The 20,840-nt window shown below is 40.6% G+C and overlaps 1 protein-coding gene across 2 annotated transcripts in view; it reads right to left on the bottom strand.

The window, feature by feature from the left end:
- PPP4R3B (protein phosphatase 4 regulatory subunit 3B) overlaps nt 1-20,522 on the bottom strand; it is a 67,080-nt gene extending 46,558 nt beyond the window's left edge. For both annotated transcript variants that reach the window (XM_056129741.1, XM_056129751.1), the window contains exons 1-4: nt 20,294-20,522; nt 18,818-18,873; nt 5,817-5,915; nt 1,339-1,962 (exon numbers count right to left, since the gene is read on the bottom strand). In XM_056129741.1, the coding sequence (XP_055985716.1) occupies nt 1,339-1,962; nt 5,817-5,915; nt 18,818-18,873; nt 20,294-20,435 (921 nt within the window). In that variant the 5' untranslated portion in view covers nt 20,436-20,522. The remainder of the gene's footprint in view (nt 1-1,338; nt 1,963-5,816; nt 5,916-18,817; nt 18,874-20,293) is intronic.
- Between the last annotated feature and the right edge of the window lie 318 nt (nt 20,523-20,840).

Below are 20,840 nucleotides of genomic sequence, written 5' to 3'. Positions count from 1 at the left end.
ACTTTTTACTTTCTCGAAACAACAACAACAACAACACATCTCCCTTAACAGAATACAGATTTTTCTTGAGCCCTCAGTTTATGCTATGTTGCTGTGGCTGAAATCATATAAGGAAAACAGCATCGGAGTGACATTACTTGGAAAACTGAAAAATTCAAAGACCTCTCTGAAAGTTCTTCATACACATACAAATGTTTAAGTGACTATGCCTGAAAATCATAGTATAGAATAGCTGCTTAGCAAACATCAAATAGAGAAGGAAATAACAAAAGTTAAGTTCTACAGAAAAATTAGTGTATTACCAATATAAAGCAAATTCTTCACAATCATTCTTACTATTCTGTTAGAGGATACAGGATTAACAAGATGAATACTGTATTAATCCCTGATTTTGTAATTCAATGAGGCTGAGCAAAATCTTCACACAATAAGGGCTAGAGCCATAGTAAAGTGGTACACCTTGCATGCAGCTGACTTGGATTCAATCCTTGGTATCTCATATAGTATCAAGCCTCATCAGATATGTACCAAAAAACAAACAAACAAACCCCCATTTCTGCCCCACACCTCTCAAAAAAAAAAAATCATCACACAATTCACTAATTACTAATTTCTGAAAAAATGTTTTTCCATTCTGGCTGCACATCTGAGTTACTTGTGAGCTTTAGACATACAAAATCATACATAGGTCTCGTAAAATGGAGCAGAGACTTTTAAAATAGCTGTTTTAAGAAGGACAAGGACAATTACCTGATGTTTTCACTATCTGTAGCATATATAATAACATGTCTAGGGAATGCAAGATATCAAATATGGGAAAGTCAAGGACTCTGGAAGAAGACAAGGTCTAGAATTAACAAAGGAGCAAAGGATAGACCTGTGGTTCACCTGTGGTATAGAGACAAGGTTGTCTGTATAAATTTATACCACTAGACCCAGCACAATTGAAAGCTTGGGATCCAAACTGTAATAATTAAACTTAGAAAGAGTCATATTGGAGGTATGGTACCTAGGATCACAGGCAGAGGTATAAAATCACAAGGTGGTGGAAACAATTGTAAGATTGAAACCCCATGGTCAATAACTTTGTAAATCATGCATCTAAATAAAATTATTTTTTTAAAAGTAGTTCTTTCTGGGATAAGAAATAAGTGTTGGAAATATTAATGAGTTAGTAACTTATGAATACACTTAATGATATAAACTATACATTTAAAATGTTAAAAACTGTCCTTCAGGAAAGTAAACAAACAAAAAGCCTTTCAAAAAGGAATGAAAACCAGCCTGAACCATGAGATTCTGAAAACAGAATTGTGAAGAACATGTTAGTTTACTTACCTGCAACATACTGACTATTTCAACTTTGTTGAAGAAAATAAAAGACGTGAGAGTTGAAAGAAAATTCTCCTCAAAAACGGATGGTGTAGGCAGTATGATGTCCTGAATATATTGTACCCTGTAAGTCTGATGTATTTTTTGCCTTAGTTCAGAGTCTGTTATTGGAATTACTTCCTTAAACTTTGCAGTTTTGGTTAAGAATTCTCTATGTCTTTTAGGCTGTGCCAAAGCAGGGTCATACTCAAGGCATCCGACGACATCCATAATACACTCATCAGAAAACATTACCTCAAACAGAGTTGCCTTATTTAGGAATAAGATTCCTCTAATAATTTCATACAAATGGTGTAAACCTTCAGTGTTTTCTAGGTTCTCACAAGCTTGGAAAAGCTGCAGTAGTTTTTTAATATAGCCTTCATTTTCCAAGGCCAGAGCCAGCTTTTCTCTACGGATAGGCGAGGAGAGAACTGAGGTAACTAAGTCAGCAATCTCTTCAAGTTTATTGAGTTCACACGTGGGCAGGTCAATCAAATGACTGGTTTCAGGCATTTCTTCAAATCGTTCTTCTTCTGACTCATCAATGAGGTCCTGCGTAACTTCCACTGATGGATCCTTACCTTGAACCTGAAAATGTATATCCAAGTATAACTGGTTACCTTAAGGTAAAAAATAATCCAAAATTTTGGCAATCAAATTACTGATCATTGACTTCAAATAAACTTGCAAAGAATACTAAGGCTGGGAAAATGGCTCAAAGGAAAGGATGGAGCACATGCTTTGTATGAGAAGCCCAGGTTCAATCCCTGGTATTATGTTTCTCCTTGAGCACCATCAGAAACAACTCCCAAGCACTATGCTGGAAGTAGCCCAGCCTAACAACATGTGGCTCCCAAACCAAAAAAATTTATCAATACTAAAAACAGAGTCATTGTTAATTGGAAATGAAGTCAGGGAGTAACAGATACATATCCAGTTTAGAGACTATTATTTTAGACTAAGTTACAGGTCAGATTATTTCACCTCTAAAGCTGCCAATTTATAATTTGAGATTAACTTTAATACTTATAAATTGAGGGGCCAGAGTGGTAGTATAGCAGGTAGGGTGCCTGCTGTGCAAGAAGCCAACCTACTTTCAAATCTTGGCATACCAAATGGTGCCCAAAAAGTAATTTGATTCCCAAATATTTGAATGATCAGTAACCCCTGATCCTCACTGGGTGTGGTCCCCAAATCAAAAATAAAACAAAACAACCGACTCCCCACCTCTACCCTAAAACTGGATAAACTCAAAATTTTAGCTAATATTATGCAGATTAAGGATACTTACATAACAACCACATGCAAATTAATTACCATACCGAACAATTTTTAATTCTGTAGAAGAGAACTTCCTTTGTACCCTCAAGTTACATATGACACTTAAAGCACCAATACATTGCCCTGTAAAGAGCATTATTAAGTTCAAATCAAATTAAAATAAATTTCTTGTATATTCAAGTTATGAGGGGGCACAGTAGGTAGGGTGTTTGCCTTGCACGTGTCCAACCCGGGTTTGATTCCCAGCATCCCATACGGTCCCCTGAGCACCTCCAGGAGCAATTCCTGAGTGCATGAGCCAGCAGTAACCCCTGTGCAACACCGAGTGTGATCCAAAAAGAAAAAAAAAAAAAAAGAGAAAATTAAGATTTCCTCAATTGCTTTTTTTTTTTTTTTTTGGTTTTCAGGTCATACCCAACCTGCTGTGTATCACTCTGGCCCTCCTCAACTACTTTTGAGGTTTACTTACTTTAGTATTTATTCTTTTCTGAGTTGAGATACTTCTACAAATTGTCTAAAAACCCAACATATTTATTTAATATCTGAGATAAAGTCTTCAAGATGTACTATCTAAAATCTGAGATAAAAATTCAGTATCTGAGATGAAAAGTCTTCAAGATCTAGACCACTTTACATAGTGATCCACTTATATGCCAATTTCATGACTTCATCTTTTCTAACAGCTATATTGTGTTGATGTACCAGAGTGTCTTTATTTGCTTAATTTCTTTAGCTTCATTTCTGTCTATCTGAAGACCATTTTTGCCCTATCCATTTCATGACTTAAGTTTGGTGAATTAAGACCAGAACAACAAATATTTGTGGACTACATATGTGTAAGTCTTATTAACGCCTGTCATCCTTAGGTATCAAAGCTTACTGGACATGTCCACATCTAAAAGAACAAAAACAACCAGTGTTGGTGCGAATGTGGGGAGAAAGGGACTCTCCTTCACTGCTGGCAGGAATACTGACTGTTTCAGCCCTTTTGGAAAACAGTATGGATGCTTCTCAAAAAACTAGAAATTGAGCTCCCATTTGACCCAGCAATACCACTTCTGGAAACGTATCCCAGAGAGGCAAAAAATTATAGTCGAAATGACATCTGCACTTGTATGTTCATTGCAGCACTGTTTACAATAGCCCAAATCTGGAAAAAACCTGAGTGCCCGAGAACAGATGACTGGTTAAAGACACTCTGGTACATCAATACAATATAGCTGTTAGAAAAGATGAAGTCATGAAATTGGCATATAAGTGGATCACTATGTAAAGTATCATGCTAAGTGAAATGAGTCAGAAAGAGAGGAACACAAAGAAAGACTACACTCACTTGTGAATATAAAGTAACAGAATGGGAGACTAAGACCCAAGAATAGAAGAGATAAGGACCAGGAGGATTTGCTCCACGGCTTGGAAGCCAGCCTCACATACTGGGGGAAAAGGCAGCTCAGATAAAGAAGGGACCACCAAGTAAAGGGTGCTTTACTTGGGATGGGAGATGAACGCTGAAAATAGACTATAGACCAAATATGATGGCCACTTAATACCTCTATTGCAAACCACAACACCCAAAAGGAGAGAGAGAGAGAGAGAGAGAGAGAGAGAGAGAGAGAGAGAGAGAGAGAGCGCACAAAAGGGAATGCCCTACTACAGAAGCTGAGTGGGGTGGGGGGAGGGGGTGGGGATGGGAAGAGGCATACTGGGATCATTGGTGGTGGAGAATGGGTACTAGTGGAGGGATGGGTACTCGATAATTGTAGGACTGAAATGTAACCACAAAAGTTTGTAAAACTGTAACTGTACCTCATGGAGATCCATAAATATGTGTGTGTGTGTTTATTTTTTTAAATGCTCACTGGACATAAAACCTCACAAACAAAATTCACGCACAATTTATAGAGAATATAAATATAAAATTGTATTTTCCAATAATTATTCTTATGTCTAAAATAAAAGCAATAAAGGCAAAACAGTAATATGAAAGTTTCAGAAAAGAGTTAAAAATAAATGCTATGGGGATGGAGCAATAGTACAGTGGGTAAGGTGTTTGCCTTGCATGCAGCCTACACAGGCTTGATCCTCAGCATCCCATAAGGTCCCCTGAGCATCACCAGGATTAACTCCTGAGTGCAGAGCCAGAAGCAACCCCTGAGCACTGCCAGATGTGATGGGGGGGGGGGGGGGGGAGCAATTCTTAACTTAAATTTCTGGTTATCAATTGTTCTAACAAAGATTTGCTTAAGGAAACCCTAACTACATGTATGTAAAGTCTCCTAAATGGACTACTAAAAGAGAAAAAAGGCACTGTTTTAAAATGAGGAAATCTGGGGCTGGAGTGATATCACAGCGGGTAGGGTGTATGCCTTGCACGCAGCCAACCCAGGTTTGATTCCCACCATCCCATATGGTCCCCTGAGCACCACCAGGTGTAATTCCTGAGTGCAGAGCCAGGAGTAACCCCTGTGCACTGCCAGGTGTGACTCAAAAAGAAAAAAAAAAAAAATAAAATGGAATGAGGAAATCTGAATGAAGACTTTAGGTAATAATATATTAATAATAATGTATGAACATTAAGAAAAGAGCGGGGAGATGGCTGGAGAGAGTTCAAGAGTTAAAGTGTTTATCTTGCATGTTGCTGACCCAGATTTTATTGCTGGCACCAAATATGGTACCACTTGGTATGGATCTGGTGGCTCCTATCACTGCCAACATGCCCAGGCAAGCCTCTGCACTTCAAGGTCCAAGCAGCAACATCCTATCTTGGGCTCTCAACCTTGGCCAAGAGAACTGCCAAGAGGCACACCCTGTGCTAACCCTATGCCCCCGCCAAAGGTATCAAAGAATTTGCTAGACTGTAAAAGAATTTCTAAGTTAACAGTCGCAAACCAAAATATTATCTCTTCATATTCCAAAGCACTTCTAGGCAAAAAGAAAAAAAAAGCATGTAAACAGTTAATTATTATTCAATCTGGGGCTGGAGTGATAGTACAGTGGGTAAGGCATTTGCCTTGCACATGGCCAACCCAGGGCTCAAGCCCCAGCATCCCATATGGTTCCTCAAGCACCGCCAGTAGTGATCCCTGAGTGCAGAGCCAGGAGGCAGCCCTGAGCATCACCAGGTGTGACATTAAAAGAAAAAATAAATTATTCGATCTTACCTGACAAATTTTTTCCCAGATCTCATCACAGCCAGCCTTCTCCTGAAAACTTAAAGCCAGATCATAGTTTTCAGCTTCTGACCAAACAATCAATGTATCCTGTTTAAAAGTAAAGATTTTATCATCATTACATCAGAAATCACATCAGTATGAAGAGTCCTTAAAAAATCAAAAATAGAAGTAACACATAATATCACCTCCAAAGAATTAGAAAACACTAACCTGAAAAAATATTTTCACCTCTATATTTATAGTATCATTATTCATAATAGCCAAAATATAGAATCAATCTAATTCTCCATCAACAAACAAGTGGAAAAAGATGGTGTGGTATACTCAAAGAAATATTACTTGATTGCTAAAGATGAAATGGAGTCTTCTCCCACAAAATGGATGAGACTACCAGATGGTTTTACACCAATGTGAAATACAAATGAACTAGAAATACATAATAAAAATAATATAAAAATAACTATACTGTGAAACATATGGTGGCTACCAGAAGGGTTAAGAAGACGAAAAAAATTAATATGGTCATTTTGATTCTGTGATGGCACTTCTGTGTGTTGGCTGCGTGACATCTTATCATCTCATTCTTACTTTGGACAAACTGGCAAGCTACCGAACGTAACCTGCCCACTCGGCAGAGTCTGGCAAACTCCCCGTGGCGTACCCAATATCCCAAATACCAGTAACAATGAAGGGTCTCATTCTCCTAATTCTGAAAGAGCCTTGAATATGGCACTTTTAAAAAAATCTCAGGGCTAGGACTAAGGAGACGTTACTGGGGCCTGCTCGAGAAAATCGACGAACAGGATAGTCATGATCGTGATGGCACTTGGGGCACCATATGCAGTGCTGGATTTAAACTACTGCTGTGTAGGGCTGGAGCGATAGTACAGTGGGTAGGGCATTTGCTTTGCATGTGGCCAACCTGGGTTCAATTCCCAGCATCCCATATGGTCCCCTGAGCACGGCCAGGAGTTAATTCCTGAGTGCAGAGCCAGGAGTAACCCCTGAGCATCGCTGGGTGTGACCCAACAAAAGCAAAAATAAATAAATAAATACTGCTGTGGCTGCAGTTCCATGTGAAAGCAAATGTCTTCCCCTGTGTATCACCTCTTTGGCTTAGTGCCAGAAATTCTGTGGTGGGTGTATACATGTATAAAACTGCGATAGTACAGCAGGCAGGTCATTTTCCTTGTACTCGGTCAACCTGGGTTTAATCCCTAGGATCCCAAAACTGCCAGGAATGATTCCTGAGTCCAAAGTCAGGAATAATTCCTGAGTATCACCAGGTGTGTTCAAAAAATACAAACAACCCCCACTCCTCTTCCTTTACCATTTTTTTTTTGAGGGGCACACCTGGTGATGACTAGGGGTTACTTCTGGCTCTACACTCAGGAATTACTCCTAACATGTGGGAAGCCAGGATTTGAACCTGGGTCATCTATGTGCACGGCAAACACCTACTTGCTTCACTATGACTCCAGTCCCTGTACTCACTGAATTTTAAAACAGTTTGACCATCATCTTATTTGATCATCAGTTGAATTTAAACTACTCTTTTAAATCCTATTAAGGAATGTATCCATCTTATTAGGTTTACAGATTTGTTTTATTGGAAACTACCTGTAAATAATTATCTGCATGTATGGGGTACAACTGTTCACAATAGATACGAAATACTTTGCATGTAAGTTATTCTTTTTTCAAAACAATGCATATTTTACAATCTTGACCAAATGTTTAAGAGCAAAAGTAGTGTTTACTTCTGATAAACATATAAACAGGTCTTTTTTCAAATCCAAGTGTTTCATATAATGCATCTGATTCTGTATTTTTTTTTCTTTCAGTATGGGGATTAAACCCAGAATCTCACATATACATAATACTCTACCACGGAGCCCTATCTCCATCCACTGCATTCCATTTAGAAGACACTAAAAATATCAAGTGAAATCCCAAATCCTCTATGTAGGGGTCTCTAAGGTCCTTTCTACTTGGTTTTAAACCACATTCTGATGACATAAGCAATGACATCTGAAAAGAATTAAGTTCTCATACTTCTTTTGCTCTCTTTCCAGTTCTCCTTTTTCCTACACTAGCTTTTAAAAAAAAACCCAGAAACTAAACAAAATTTATATTAAGAACTGCCTTTCAAAATAAATATCAAACATGGGATATATTTAACAACAGATTCTCATAACTCACCCCTGGTCCAAACTGTGAGATGTCTGATTAGATAAAATATAGTATAGAAGATAAGGCACTGCCTTTTATGTTGCTGATCCATCACGGCATAAGGACCTCTGAGCATGGCCAGGTGTGACCCCTGAGCAGAGTCAGGAGTAAGCCTTGAGCATTTCCTAGGTGTGGCCCAACTTTCCGTTAAAAAAGAAAACTCCCCCCACCAAACAAAAAACAAACAAATCCAAACTCCAAATGATGAGATCTTCCAAGTGTGAGGCCTTCAATTCAATCCCCAGTGTTGCCAACATACACTAAGCACAACCCCAGTAGCCCTGCAATCTGATCCAGGGAGACAATGCAATTTCTGGTCACATTCAAGGGTGTGACCACACATGAGCACTGCAACTGGATGGGCAAGTTTCATGGCCAGGGCTGTGGACGCCCTCACAACCCAAACGTGTGTAAACACAAATTAAAAGTATGCAACTCCTGGCAAGCACCAAGAATGTGTGAAAGCACTGCAACTAAATAGAGCTGGGGGCTGGAGCGATAGCACAGCGGGTAGGGCGTTCGCCTTACAAGCGGCCAACATGGCCGACCCGAGTTCGATTCCTCCGCCCCTCTCGGAGAGCCTGGCAAGCTACCGAGAGTATTCGATATGCCAGACACAGTAACAACAAAGTCTCCAATGGAGACGTTACTGGGCCCACTCGAGCAAATCGACGATCAACGGGAGGGCCTTTACCTTTTACCTTTATAAAAGTACCACAACCATGCATGTAGGTGTGTAACCCATGGCACCTCTTAACATCAACAGAGAGAAGGAAAGAGGAAATAAACTATAAATAATCATCCTACCTCCAATTTGGCACATTACATTTTTGTTGGGAAAAGGTCTTCTGTTCAATTGATTTTGCTGTTTGGGTCACACCCGGTGATGCACAGGGGTTACTCCTGGCTCATGCACTCAGGAATTACTCCTGGCAGTGCTCGGGGGACTATATGGGATGCTGGGAATCGAACCCAAGTCAGCTGAGTGCAAGGCAAACGCCCTACCCACTATTGCTCCAGCCCCTAGTCTTCTGTTTTAAGTCATAAGGTACCTGTGACATTTTAAAAGAGTCTAATAAACAAATGATACATTTCGGTGTTCCTCTACAGTATTCGTTTATTTGACTAACAAGAATAAAATCATGAACTAGCTGAGATGCTAATGCTTGCCAGACCCTATCTTCATCCTTTATTACTGAGTCAAAAGTCAGTATTTTATAAAAAATTAAAAAATTTAAAAGAAAAACAGAAATGACTTATAGAATTTCAATTTAGATTTGAAACATTTTAAGGAGCTGTAGATATAGAACAGTAATTAAGGCACTTATCCTGCACACGTGACTCACCAGGATTCAATCCCTGGCATCCCATGTGGACCCGAGCCCTGCCAGGCATGATCCCTTAGTGCAGTGCTAGGAGTAAGCCCCGAGGGCCACTTGGAGTGGTCCCCAAACTACATATACAATAAATTTAAAAGCCTGATAGAGATTAACCAAATGATGCTACATTAAACTTTCTAGTAGATCCTAACATATGATTCAAACTCTTTATGAATCCTCAAAAAAACAGTATGGAGTAATACCATCTAACATGCACTCAAGACAAGATAAAATGACACTGCTTAAAAACAACAGAAATACTGTTTCTTCTGAAAATGTGTTATATTTGCACACAATGGGAATAATTCTGGGCTAGAAAATAGGACGTGAACATTATTTCACGGTTCACTTTTTCCGACTTTTGGCAAAATAGTGAAACTTCTGATGTTATTTACTACTTGGAAAAGAGAAAAATTGAAGGTATGGTGCAGCCAGCAGGTCAATCTGTACCTGCAGGGCACGTGCATCAGCAGCCTGATGGTGCCTTCAAAAGTGCTGCTGAACCTTTGTCCAACACTTGGGACCAAGTTTACCAAGAAATTAAAAGGCCAAAAATTAGGTATGTGGGGGCGACACCCACAAACCACCTCTGGCACAGCTATACAAGCTCATTTATCAGCCTTATTTCAGAAGCCCATAAATAAATCTCGAAAGAGATCAAAAGCCACAGTTAATCTCAGACCCACACATGGCTTAATAGACAGGGGTAAATCAGAGGGGGGCAGGTTGGCCTGGTGCCCGCCCAAGCACAGCCCCTGGCAGCCGCTTGCTTCCACAATCCAAAATTGCCACCATATCCCTGGCTTGCCTTCTCTGTCTCAGGATGGACCTCACCAAGATATAATTTGCTGAAAATTCGGGTATGGAGGTTTTGTGACTGAAATCTCTAGGCTTTCTCAAAGTTGGGATGGGCTGCCTCCCCCAAACTTCCCAATACTCCTGGATGCACTGGCAGTCACCTCCATTAACCAAACTCGCCACCGTGGAAGCTCTACTACTGGCCTTGCTTCTGAGACCCATTAAATAAATCCCCCCAAAAATCAAAAGCCGTAGTTAATCTTGGACCCGTGCATGGCTGAACAGAGCGGGGTAAATTGGAGGGGGGATGGCATGCAGAGCCTCGGGTAGCCATTTGCTTCCACAATCCAAAATCGCCACCATACCGCCAGCTTGACTCCACCATCATGGGTTGGACCTTACCAAGATATAATCTGCTGAAAATTTGGCTATGTGGGTTTTGTGACTGAAATCTCTAGACTTTCTCCGATTTGGGATGGCCACCCTCCCCACCACTTCCCAATATTCCTGGAAACATGGCACTCACGCCCCACGAACCAACTCCTGCACCACCATGTAAGCTCTGCTACCGGTCTTGCTTCAGAGACACAAATAAATCTCGAAAGAGATCAGAAGCTGCACTTGGTCTAGGACCCACACAAGGCTGAACAGATGGAGGTATATCAAAAGGGGGAAGGGGGAGTGGGTCAGCCTGGTGCCCACCCAAGCAGAGGCCCCGGCAGCTGTTTGCTCCCACAATCCAAAATTGCCGCCATACCTTCAACCTGACTCCACAGTCTCAGGATGGATCTCACAGAGACATAATCTGCTGAAGAATTGTGCTTTGCGGGTTTTGTGACTGAAATCTCCAGGCTTTCTTGGGTTTGGGATAGGTTATCTCCCTCCACCACCTGTACTTCCAGAAGCCTCAGCAGTCAAATGCACACCCAACAGCTGCCACCCAATTAAAAAGCTACTCCAGCCTTACTGTCCCAATAAAAATACTGAAATGCCCTGAACAAACACCATGACTTCTTAGCACCTGTATTGCAATCCATAAAGCAAAAGAAAACAGGAGAGAGAGAGCAAGAAGGAAAGTAACTCCCATAGAGGGAGGCTGGGGGATGGTGGAAGGGAAACGGGATATTGGTGGTGGGAAATGAACATTGGTGCAGGGATGGGTGCTGGATCATTTTGTGACTAACATCCAACTACAAACAGCTTTGTAATGGGCTATCTCACGAATATTCAATTAAAACATTTTAAAGAAAAAGTAATGTGAAGTTCATGCACATTTCAGTCAGCTTAATCACAATGGCTGAATAAATGTCAGTACTCCTAGATTTAAAAAATGAAAAAGAGAAAAATACGGCCTTTATCAGGTTATTAAAAAGGTAAAGGTAAAGGCCCTCCCGTTGATCATCGATTTGCTCGAGCGGGCCCAGTAACGTCTCCATTGGAGACTTTGTTGTTACTGTGTCTGGCATATCGAATACTCTCGGTAGCTTGCTGGGCTCTCCGAGAGGGGCGGAGGAATCAAACTCGGGTCGGCCATGTTGGCTGCGTGCAAGGCAAACACCCTACCCGCTGTGTTATTGCTCCAGTTTTTATTATGGGGTTTTTATTATGGTTTTTTTTTTTTATGGGGTTTCAAAGAGAACTATGGGGCAATCACCTTACACAAGGCAGAGCTGGGTTCAAATCTGACCACCTTATATGGTTCCCTGAGCACCACCAGGAGTAATTCCTGAATGCAGAGATAGGAATATGCCCTGAGCACTGCCAGGAGAGGTCCCCAAACCAAAAAAAGTTATTATAAACGTTGTTCTTGAGCTTATTACTTACATGTACAGTTCTTTTCAAACATTAATTCCTAACTATCATACTAGGTTAAGTCTGTTCATTTACATGAAATTCACAGGAAATTTGCTCAAATCACAGTTACAAAAAAAATGGAAGTGGGGGTGAGAGGACTAGAATGGGGGTGGGGGGCGGTGAGACAACGGTAGAGGAAAATGGACACTTGCAGGATTGTTATGGATGAAACCCTAGCATTAACAGTACTGTAAATCAAGGTCCCTAAAATAAAAAACTTTTATTGCCATTAAGAATTAAAAACAGTGGGGCTGAAGCAATAGCACAGCGGGTAGGGTGTTTGCCTTGCACGCAGCCGACCTAGGTTCGATTCCCGGCATCCCATATGGTCCTCCGAGCACCGCCAGGAGTAATTCCTGAGTGCATGAACCAGGAGTAATCCCTGTGCATCACCGGGTGTGACCCAAAAAGGAAAAAAAAAAAAAGAATTAAAAATAGTGTCCAGTTGTAAACATGTTACATACAGTAAGTACTGCATACTGCACAAAAAAACGTCAAATTTTAAAAGGATAAAGTTTGGTGGGCTGGAAAGATAAGAGTGAGTAAGGTGCTTATTTTGCACAGAGCCAACCTGGGTTCAATCCCTGGCATCAGGTCCCTCAAGCCCTGCTAGGAGAGATCCCCGAGAGCACGGCTAGGAATAACCTTTGAGCATCACTGGGCAGAGCCCAACCCCACTAATGAACCCCTCCCCAAAACAAAGTTTGTTAACTTGCTTTCCAACTTTCTCCCTTTATGAATTATGCCTCTCAATTTCATCTACTCCTTAAAGGTTCTTACAACTAAGGTATCATGTAATGGTTCAACTTTGAGTCTCCAACACTAATGTTTTTCCTTCTAGTTTTTGGGTCATACCTAGAAATGCTCGGGGGTCACACTTGAGTCTGCACTTGGGAAATTACTGCTGGAGTTGCTTGGGGGACTACATGGGATGTTTCAATAACCAAACTTGGATCAGGCACATGCAAATAAAGCACCTTACCCACTGCACTCTCTCTCCAACCCCTATCCACACTAAATTCCTATTCTACTTCTAGTTCCAGGTATTTAAGACCTTTCATTTATTTTACTACTCAAAGGATCAATGTCTAAAGGGAAAAAAGGAGGGAGGGATGACAGGCAATGTACAAAACAGCATTATTTATGCTAATAATAATTACTTTGCGTATACATGTGCAGAAATCCCCTAGGGAAAAGAAACTAATAGAAGTAGTGACCTGTAGCAAGGGTAATAGTATACAAGGGGTTAAAAGGAGGAAGAGACTTCACCAAACACCTTCTAATTTTTTTTTTTAACAATTTGAATGCTACATTGTTTTTTGAAAGGAGACTGAGGGGCTGGAGCAACAGCACAGTGGGTAGGGCGTTTGCCTTGCACTCCTCCCGACCCGGTTTCGGGTTTGATTCCCAGCATCCCATATGGTCCCCCAAGCACCGCCAGGAGTAATTCCTGAGTGCAGAGCCAGGAGTAACCCCTGAGCAGTGCTGGGTATGACCCAAAAAGCAAAATAAAATAAAAAATAAAAAAATAAAAGGAGACCGAAACCAAAAAATTGGCATAAAAACCGACTTTCTTGGGATCAAGCAATAGTACAGCAGGTAGGGTGTCTTGCCTTGCAAGCAGCCGACCTGGGTTCAATCCCCAGAATCCCATATGGTCCTGCAAGGACCGCCAGGACTAATTCCTGAGTGCAGAGCCAGGGGTAACCCTTGAGCATCGCTGGGTGTGAGCCAAAAAGAAAAAAATAAACAAAAAACCCTACTTTCTTATCAATTTCTTTAGAACCATTTCTTGGTTTTAGATTCAAAGGGCACTACCTATAACCTGAGTTGTCCTTTTTCATTCTCAATCATCCATGAAATCTTCTAGTCCTTTCTTAAAAATGAACTAGCTCTGTTCCTTCTACTTACATGTACTGTCTTAGAACACGCTCTCATTTTCATCTATCTGAATTTACTGAAAAGTATGTTGCTTCCATAATGTTTTTCTCATTCTTTCCCGCCTCAAATTCATTATTCATGACATTGCCACACTCTCATCATGAACACAGTATCACTTGCATTGTTAGGCCCTTACTAATGAACCTATAACAATCCTCTTAGCAAAGCAAGCCCTAAAATACAAAATTTCTACTTGCCAGTGAGTGCAGTAATTCCATCGTTATCATTCATAGTCTTTTCATCACTAAGGAGAGTGAAGTTTTTATTAATGATTGTAGTTTATGTTGATCTCCTTCTCTAATTTTTTACTGCTCAAGTCTAAAAAAGTCACCTCTTCCAAAATTTTGTGTTGCTACTTATCTGCTTAATAATCCTGGTCAAGAAACTTAACCTTTATTAGTGCCTTATTAGTGAAATGTTCTCATGACCTAATAGGAATTGGGATAGATTTCTTTACCAGGTACTTTATTATTATTTGGCAACCATTTCATCCATTATCATTTCTCATTAAAAACTGCAGATGATGGAGCTGGAGTGATAGCACAGCGGGTAGGGCATTTGCCTTGCACGAGGCCGACCCTGGTTTGATTCCCAGTATCCCATATGGTCCCCTGAGTACCGCCAAGAGTAAATCCCGAGTGCATGAACCAGGAGTAACCCGTGTTAATGCCAGGTATGACCCAGAAAAAAAAAATAAATAACTGAAGATGATGAAGCCAGAGCAGTAGTAGAATGGGTAGGGCGTTTGTTTTGCACGTGGCAGATCAAGGGCTGGGTTTGATCCCCGGCATCCCATATGGTCCCCTGAGTACCACCAGGTGTAATTCCTGAATGCAGAGCTAGGAGTAACCCCTGAGCATCGCTGGGTGTTACCCAAAAAGCTCCCCCACCCTCAAAACAAAACAAAAACCCTGATGGGGACTTTCTTATGCTTCTCTACTAAAACCAATTAACATACAATTTTGCTAAATATAAAAAGAAACATATCATTATGACACTGCTTTATATTTAGTGATGAGCAGTGGATCCCATTCTAAATAACATTTTGATATACTTATCAGGAGGCACTTTACTTCTTGACCCACTATAGAACCACTCCCTTTTCTATTCAATGTATTTCTTTAAACACTTACCAAATTCATTGTCTCTTTTTAGAGAAAAATATCTTCCACTAAGCTACTTTCCATTAAGTTACTCAATACTGTCCACAGTAAGCAATAAAATGATGTAAATAAATGCTAGTTTGGTGATATTTAGTTCTCTGAGATTCAACTCAACCTATTCTGACCTATTTTGGCCCCAAATTCAGTACTTTGCTTTTGGGGGAAAATTTTTTTTTGCCAGATCAGAAATAGTATTGCATGTTAAAGCAGGTACCACATATGGTCCACTGATCACCACCAGGAGTAAACCCTCAATACTGCTGTGTGTGGCCCAAAAACAAAGATGAAAGTAAAAATCCATTACTTAGCTCATTTTAATGTTAATTAACCCTCTCTGAATTCACAGTTATTTTAACAGGAAATTACAAATGTCTTATTTACTCATCTTTAAAAAGTAAGCCCATTATTGATCAGTATTATGCACATTAATTTTGGAAATAATTTCTTATGCTACTTTAGTGAATAACAAATAGTTACTAACGCGTACTTCCAATGAATATAAAAAATAATCTATACATTCTGATTTTTCATTTGGTAAAAAGTGAAAACTGAGGATTCTGACCAATAAAAAGCATCTATTACAAAGAAAACAAGTTAAGCACAGCACCTAAATGGCCTCTGAGTTCTACAGAAAAGGGCACTTAAGGAGAGGCCACACTGCAAAACAGTTGCCAAGTCTGACTCCAGTAAAGGGCACTTGAAACATCTGGGGAGTGGGAAGGTGAGATAGCACAATGTTTAGTGTTTGTTTGTCTTACAACCAACCTGGTTCAATCCCTGGCACCCAACTTAGTTTCCAGGCCCCACTAGGAGTAATCCCTGAGCTCAGAGCCAGGAGTAAATCTTAAAGAATGATCTGAAAAGTAAATTTTTGGGGTGAGGCAAGGGGGCCACCATGCTAGATGGTATGTGTGGCCACTCCAGGATTAGAGCTCTGTGGTTGCTCCTACAGGTGCAGATAGAATCTTAAGTCTACTGCACATAAAGTACCTACTAAAGTTCTTTGAGCTATTTCTCTTGTCCCAATTTTATTTCAAAGTGTACTTTTCTGGAAATAAAGAGATAGCTCAAAGGGTTGAGAGCACAGCTTGCATGCAGGAGGCCTGGATTCATAGTACCTCCAAGAGTAACCCTGGAGCACTTAGGTGGTGGCACCCTATACCATTGGATGTGGCTTCAAAACCAAACAAAAACAAACCATTAACATAGAACTAGCTTTCTTATATACAAGTTTTTCCCCTGTTGGGGGCTGGGGTGACAGCACAGTGGCTAGGGCATTTGCCTTGTACATGGCCAACCCGGGTTTGATTCCCAGCATCCCATATGGTCCCCGAGCACCGCCAAGAGTAATTCCTGAGTGCATGAGCCAGGAGTAACCCCTGTGGATCGCCAGGTGTGACCCAAAAAGCAAAAAACAAAAAAACAAGTTTTCCCCTGTTATTCTAACTAAGATCTCTTATATATGATCATTTTATAGTAAAAATACCTTCTTCAGGGTCAGGGATGTGACTCAATGCTAAAGTGCATACCTCGTATGTGTGAAGCCTTGGGTTTAATCCCAAGGCAAAGGATGGGAAGGGAATACTGTAAAAAAACAAAAACCAAAACCAATAGTGTTATTCAAATGTAACCATTTACAAAATTATCTTCTCAAAAATATCAGAATCAAAAAAATGCTTTCCCCTCCAATATATAAAACGAATGGTAACATTACAGATAAAATTATATCTCAAAGTTCTTTAAGTATTGTATTCATAGAATTGTTGCTCATTTTTTCAATGTTAGGAGACTGTGTATAAAAATCCATCATAATGTAATCTTCCCAATAGTAACAACAACTGAAGGATCTGATTTTCCCAATAGTAAAAACAGCTGAAGGGTCTGAGACATAACCTGAGAAAAATTTTTGTAATCAGTTGGTAGAGTCATGGGTGACAGAGGGCAGAAAGATAGTACAGCAGGTAAGGTGCTTTCTTTGCACATGAATCAACCAGGTTCAATCCCAGGCACTTGTATAGTTTCTCTAGCATTGCAGGAGTGATCTGTGAGGGCGGAACTAGGAGTAAGCCCTGAGAACTGCTGGGTGTGTCCCCAAAACCAAAACAAAGAGTCAGGATGACAAAGTATCTTTCCCCATGGACAAAAAATTAACAAAAAAGTGGCTTTGATAAAATGCAACGCAAAGACTACCTGCCCGATTTACTTAGAAATAAAAATTAAATGCCTACCTTAAAATATCTAAGCTACAGAAGTCACATTTGATTTGCCATCAAAAGACACAGCATTTTTTTAAAGAGGAAAAAACTATTAATTGAATACTGAAAATTTTAAAAAATTTCCAAACTACAAATGCATTGCTAACTCAAAACAGTTATTTAACAGTGAGACTTTTATAAATAATGAGCTGTGCAATAAACACTTTATTCCTCCAACTGTGATAGTTGTTTTGGGAATCCAAATGTTATTGATCTTAATGTGAACATAATTCTAATTTATCTTTTCTTTCAAAAATCTCTACCATTTTCAGTTAAATAAACTAAATAAAAACACCTGGAAAAATGCAGATTTCTAACAATAGGTGCATCGTATAACAGAATACAGTGTTTAAAAAAATGAAACCAACTAGATCTACATTGTTAACATGAATTTCAAAATAACTTTGAATGAAAAATGAAAGTTGCAGAATACATGTAAGTATATGAGATCAATTATGTAAAGTTTAAAAACACACAAAAGACTACATATTATTATGAATACATACATAGGCAGAGAAAAGTATAAAAGCATGTACAGAAATAATACACATCAACTTCAGAATAGTGGTTACCTATAGGAGGATGAAGGATAGAATGAGATGTTTACAAGGGGGCTTTAGCTCTGATCCACAATGTTCAACATTACAAAAAGATTCAAAACAAATATAGCATAATGTTAACATTGTCAAATTTGGTGGTATTACAGACACTCTTATTTTCTGTACTTTTCAATTTTGAAATACTTTGTAATAAAAACCACAACATTCACAGAATAAAGAAAAAAACTGAATCACTGCTGTCAATTTCAGATAAAATACTAGGCACACTAAAACACAACACAGGTTTTCTTTTCCCCAAAGACAATAAATGTTAACAGGAAACATTAGAAAATTAGCAACTTACAATTTTGTATTATTATATAAAAATACAATTAAACAAGATTTAAACACTTCAAAAACTATCATTGCTTGAATCGGAGTATCTAATTTCACACCACAAAAAGGCTTTGCTTCTTTTAAAGAGTACCCCTTTGCATTTTCTTTTATGCCATTTCCATTATATGAGAATAAAAGGCTTAGTGTACAGAGTAGAGACCTGGCTAACTGTTGTAAATAAGACTGATGAATACATTGTATTCTAATAATAACTATCAGAGGCTCAATTCAGAGATAATAAATCACTGCCAGTACAAAGACTTTCATTTTTTAGTCTGAAACTTTTAACCTGCAAGGGAAAACACATATGGTTTGTATCTTCATTTATCAAAACATGTTTTTTCTTGTCAGGAAAGTTTCCCATCTTTGTCAGATTAATACTTCCTCGATCACAGATGAAGTCTTTCAAATTAAAGATAAACAACTACTTGCCTGTTGTTTCTGATACGCAGTGTTTGGATTTATCTTTGATTCCAGGAGTAGTGATCCTGAAAAAAAAAAAATTCAATTTATAAAATTCTGAATAAAAGAATGCACATTAAAAATCTCCACAACTTCTTAATGTCCTTTTCACCCACGCATCTGAAATAATTACATACATTCAATTCACATTTTTTTCTTTCCAGAGCTGGACTTCGTCTTTAAATTTGAACATATCGTCCTAATTCATACACCCTTAAAGGAAAAAAAAAAATCCATCTAAGATCAATACTCAAACCAAGGACATAAGGAGACTAGACGACTATCAAAGTTTTATTGAAATGAAATTTTAAGGTCTAAATGAAGCCAAACTCTTTTTAAAACAAGTTGTTTTATTGCATTTCCAGTTAAACAAACAAATGACAAAACACCACGACAGGGAATCAAAGACATATATTTAAGAAATCAGTGGAGGGATTTCTCACTTAGAAACAAAAGCCCATTGACTATTTAAAATAAAAGGGAAAGTGCAATATCAAGAATAAATTTTAAGATCGTTGTTTTTCTTTTGCCTGCACGTACCAGGTGCTCCAATCAAGGCGTTTAGGTTACATCGAGAAAGGTGTTTTATTACAGACAGGTCTACATTTTATCATTCAAAAATACTTCACATATGACTCGTACAGGAAGTCAACGAATACAAGCTTGCGATCTGCTTCGGTGCCCTAACTTGTTTGGGCTGTAAAACTCTCCACGTTTTCACCGCACTCTCCACAAAGGCAGCCTAAATTAGGGCTCCCCAGCTTGGTGCGCTTGGTCTCCTAAACACCCGGGGAACAGTCTGCGATAGCCCAGGACGAGGTGCCTTTCCTTTGGGGTTTCCTTAGCACCTGTCGATTGGGGGGGGGGGGGTGGTGGTCAATGGTCAAGTCGGCTTTTTTGTTTGTTTACGTGAAAGAAAAAGAGGCAGTTTCTCAGCTTTGGAAAACGCCCCCCCCCCCCTTTCCGTGTTCTGCGACTGCAACTTTTTCAAGCGTGATGAAAAAAAGGCTGTAGGGTGGGTAGCAGAGAGCTGGCTCACCGAACCCCGAACCTTGTTGGACGACCCGACCAGGGGGGGGGGGCCGGAGGGGGGGAGGAGAAAAATCAAAAATTAAGAGAAGGGCCAGCTTCCTAGACGAGGCGGCTCACCCTCTCGTCTCTTCGTTTACCTCCCTCCTTCGTCTCTCACAGTCCTCCCTCTTCAAAGAGCTGGGGACGAAGGGCCGGGAGGCGGGGGCGCTGAATCACGGTCTGACTAAGGGGAAGTCCAGACAAAGTCGTTTTTTTTTTCTTTCTTTCTTTTTTACCGTACAGAAGCGGAGACAACAAACCCACTGCGCTGTCCCGAGAGGCGGTGGCGGAGGACCCGGTTCGGGGCCTAAAACTCCGGGGCTCTGCCCAACACCGGAGACGCTGGCCCTGATTCTACCGTCTCAATAACCTTACCGTCCGACTCTGCCCGAACCAGCAGCGACATCCCCTTGAGCTCTTCCACATAGGTGGAAGAGACGTGCCCGGTGCCTCGGTCGTCCCATTGCCGGTCTTCATTCAGGGTATAGACTTTCACTCGCCGCCGCGTATCCGACATGGTGGCTGCCGTCCCGCCACTCCAGCCGCCGCTCCTCGTTCACCTCGTCCGCACCCGTCACTCTTGAGAGAGAGTAGCAGCGGCTGCAGCGGCGGCGGCGGCGGCGGCGGCGGAGGCGGAGGCGGCAGCGGCGGCGGCGGCGGCGGCGGCTCCGGAGAGGCCCGAGTTCACCATGGCTCCCGAGGTTCAGCGGCGGGAAGGGGGCGACACGAACCACCGAGACCTCTCCGCCCGGAGTCCTGGCTCCTTTCTTATTTCGCCCCCGCGCACACCCTCCCTGCCCTCCCTTTACCCCTCCCCAGAGCTCGCTCGCTCTCCGGCCTTCGCCGCCACGGTAACTACTACAGATCCGCCATCTTGTAACCCGATTCTCTCTGCCTTTCTCTTCCTCCTCCAGCAGGCTCA

The sequence above is a fragment of the Sorex fumeus genome, unplaced genomic scaffold, assembly GCF_029834395.1.
Source record: "Sorex fumeus unplaced genomic scaffold, SorFum_2.1 ptg000006l, whole genome shotgun sequence".
In the NCBI taxonomy this organism is placed as follows: domain Eukaryota; kingdom Metazoa; phylum Chordata; class Mammalia; order Eulipotyphla; family Soricidae; genus Sorex; species Sorex fumeus.
The sequence above is the reverse complement of the archived record's forward strand: the minus strand, read 5'-3'. Positions and strand labels throughout refer to the sequence as shown.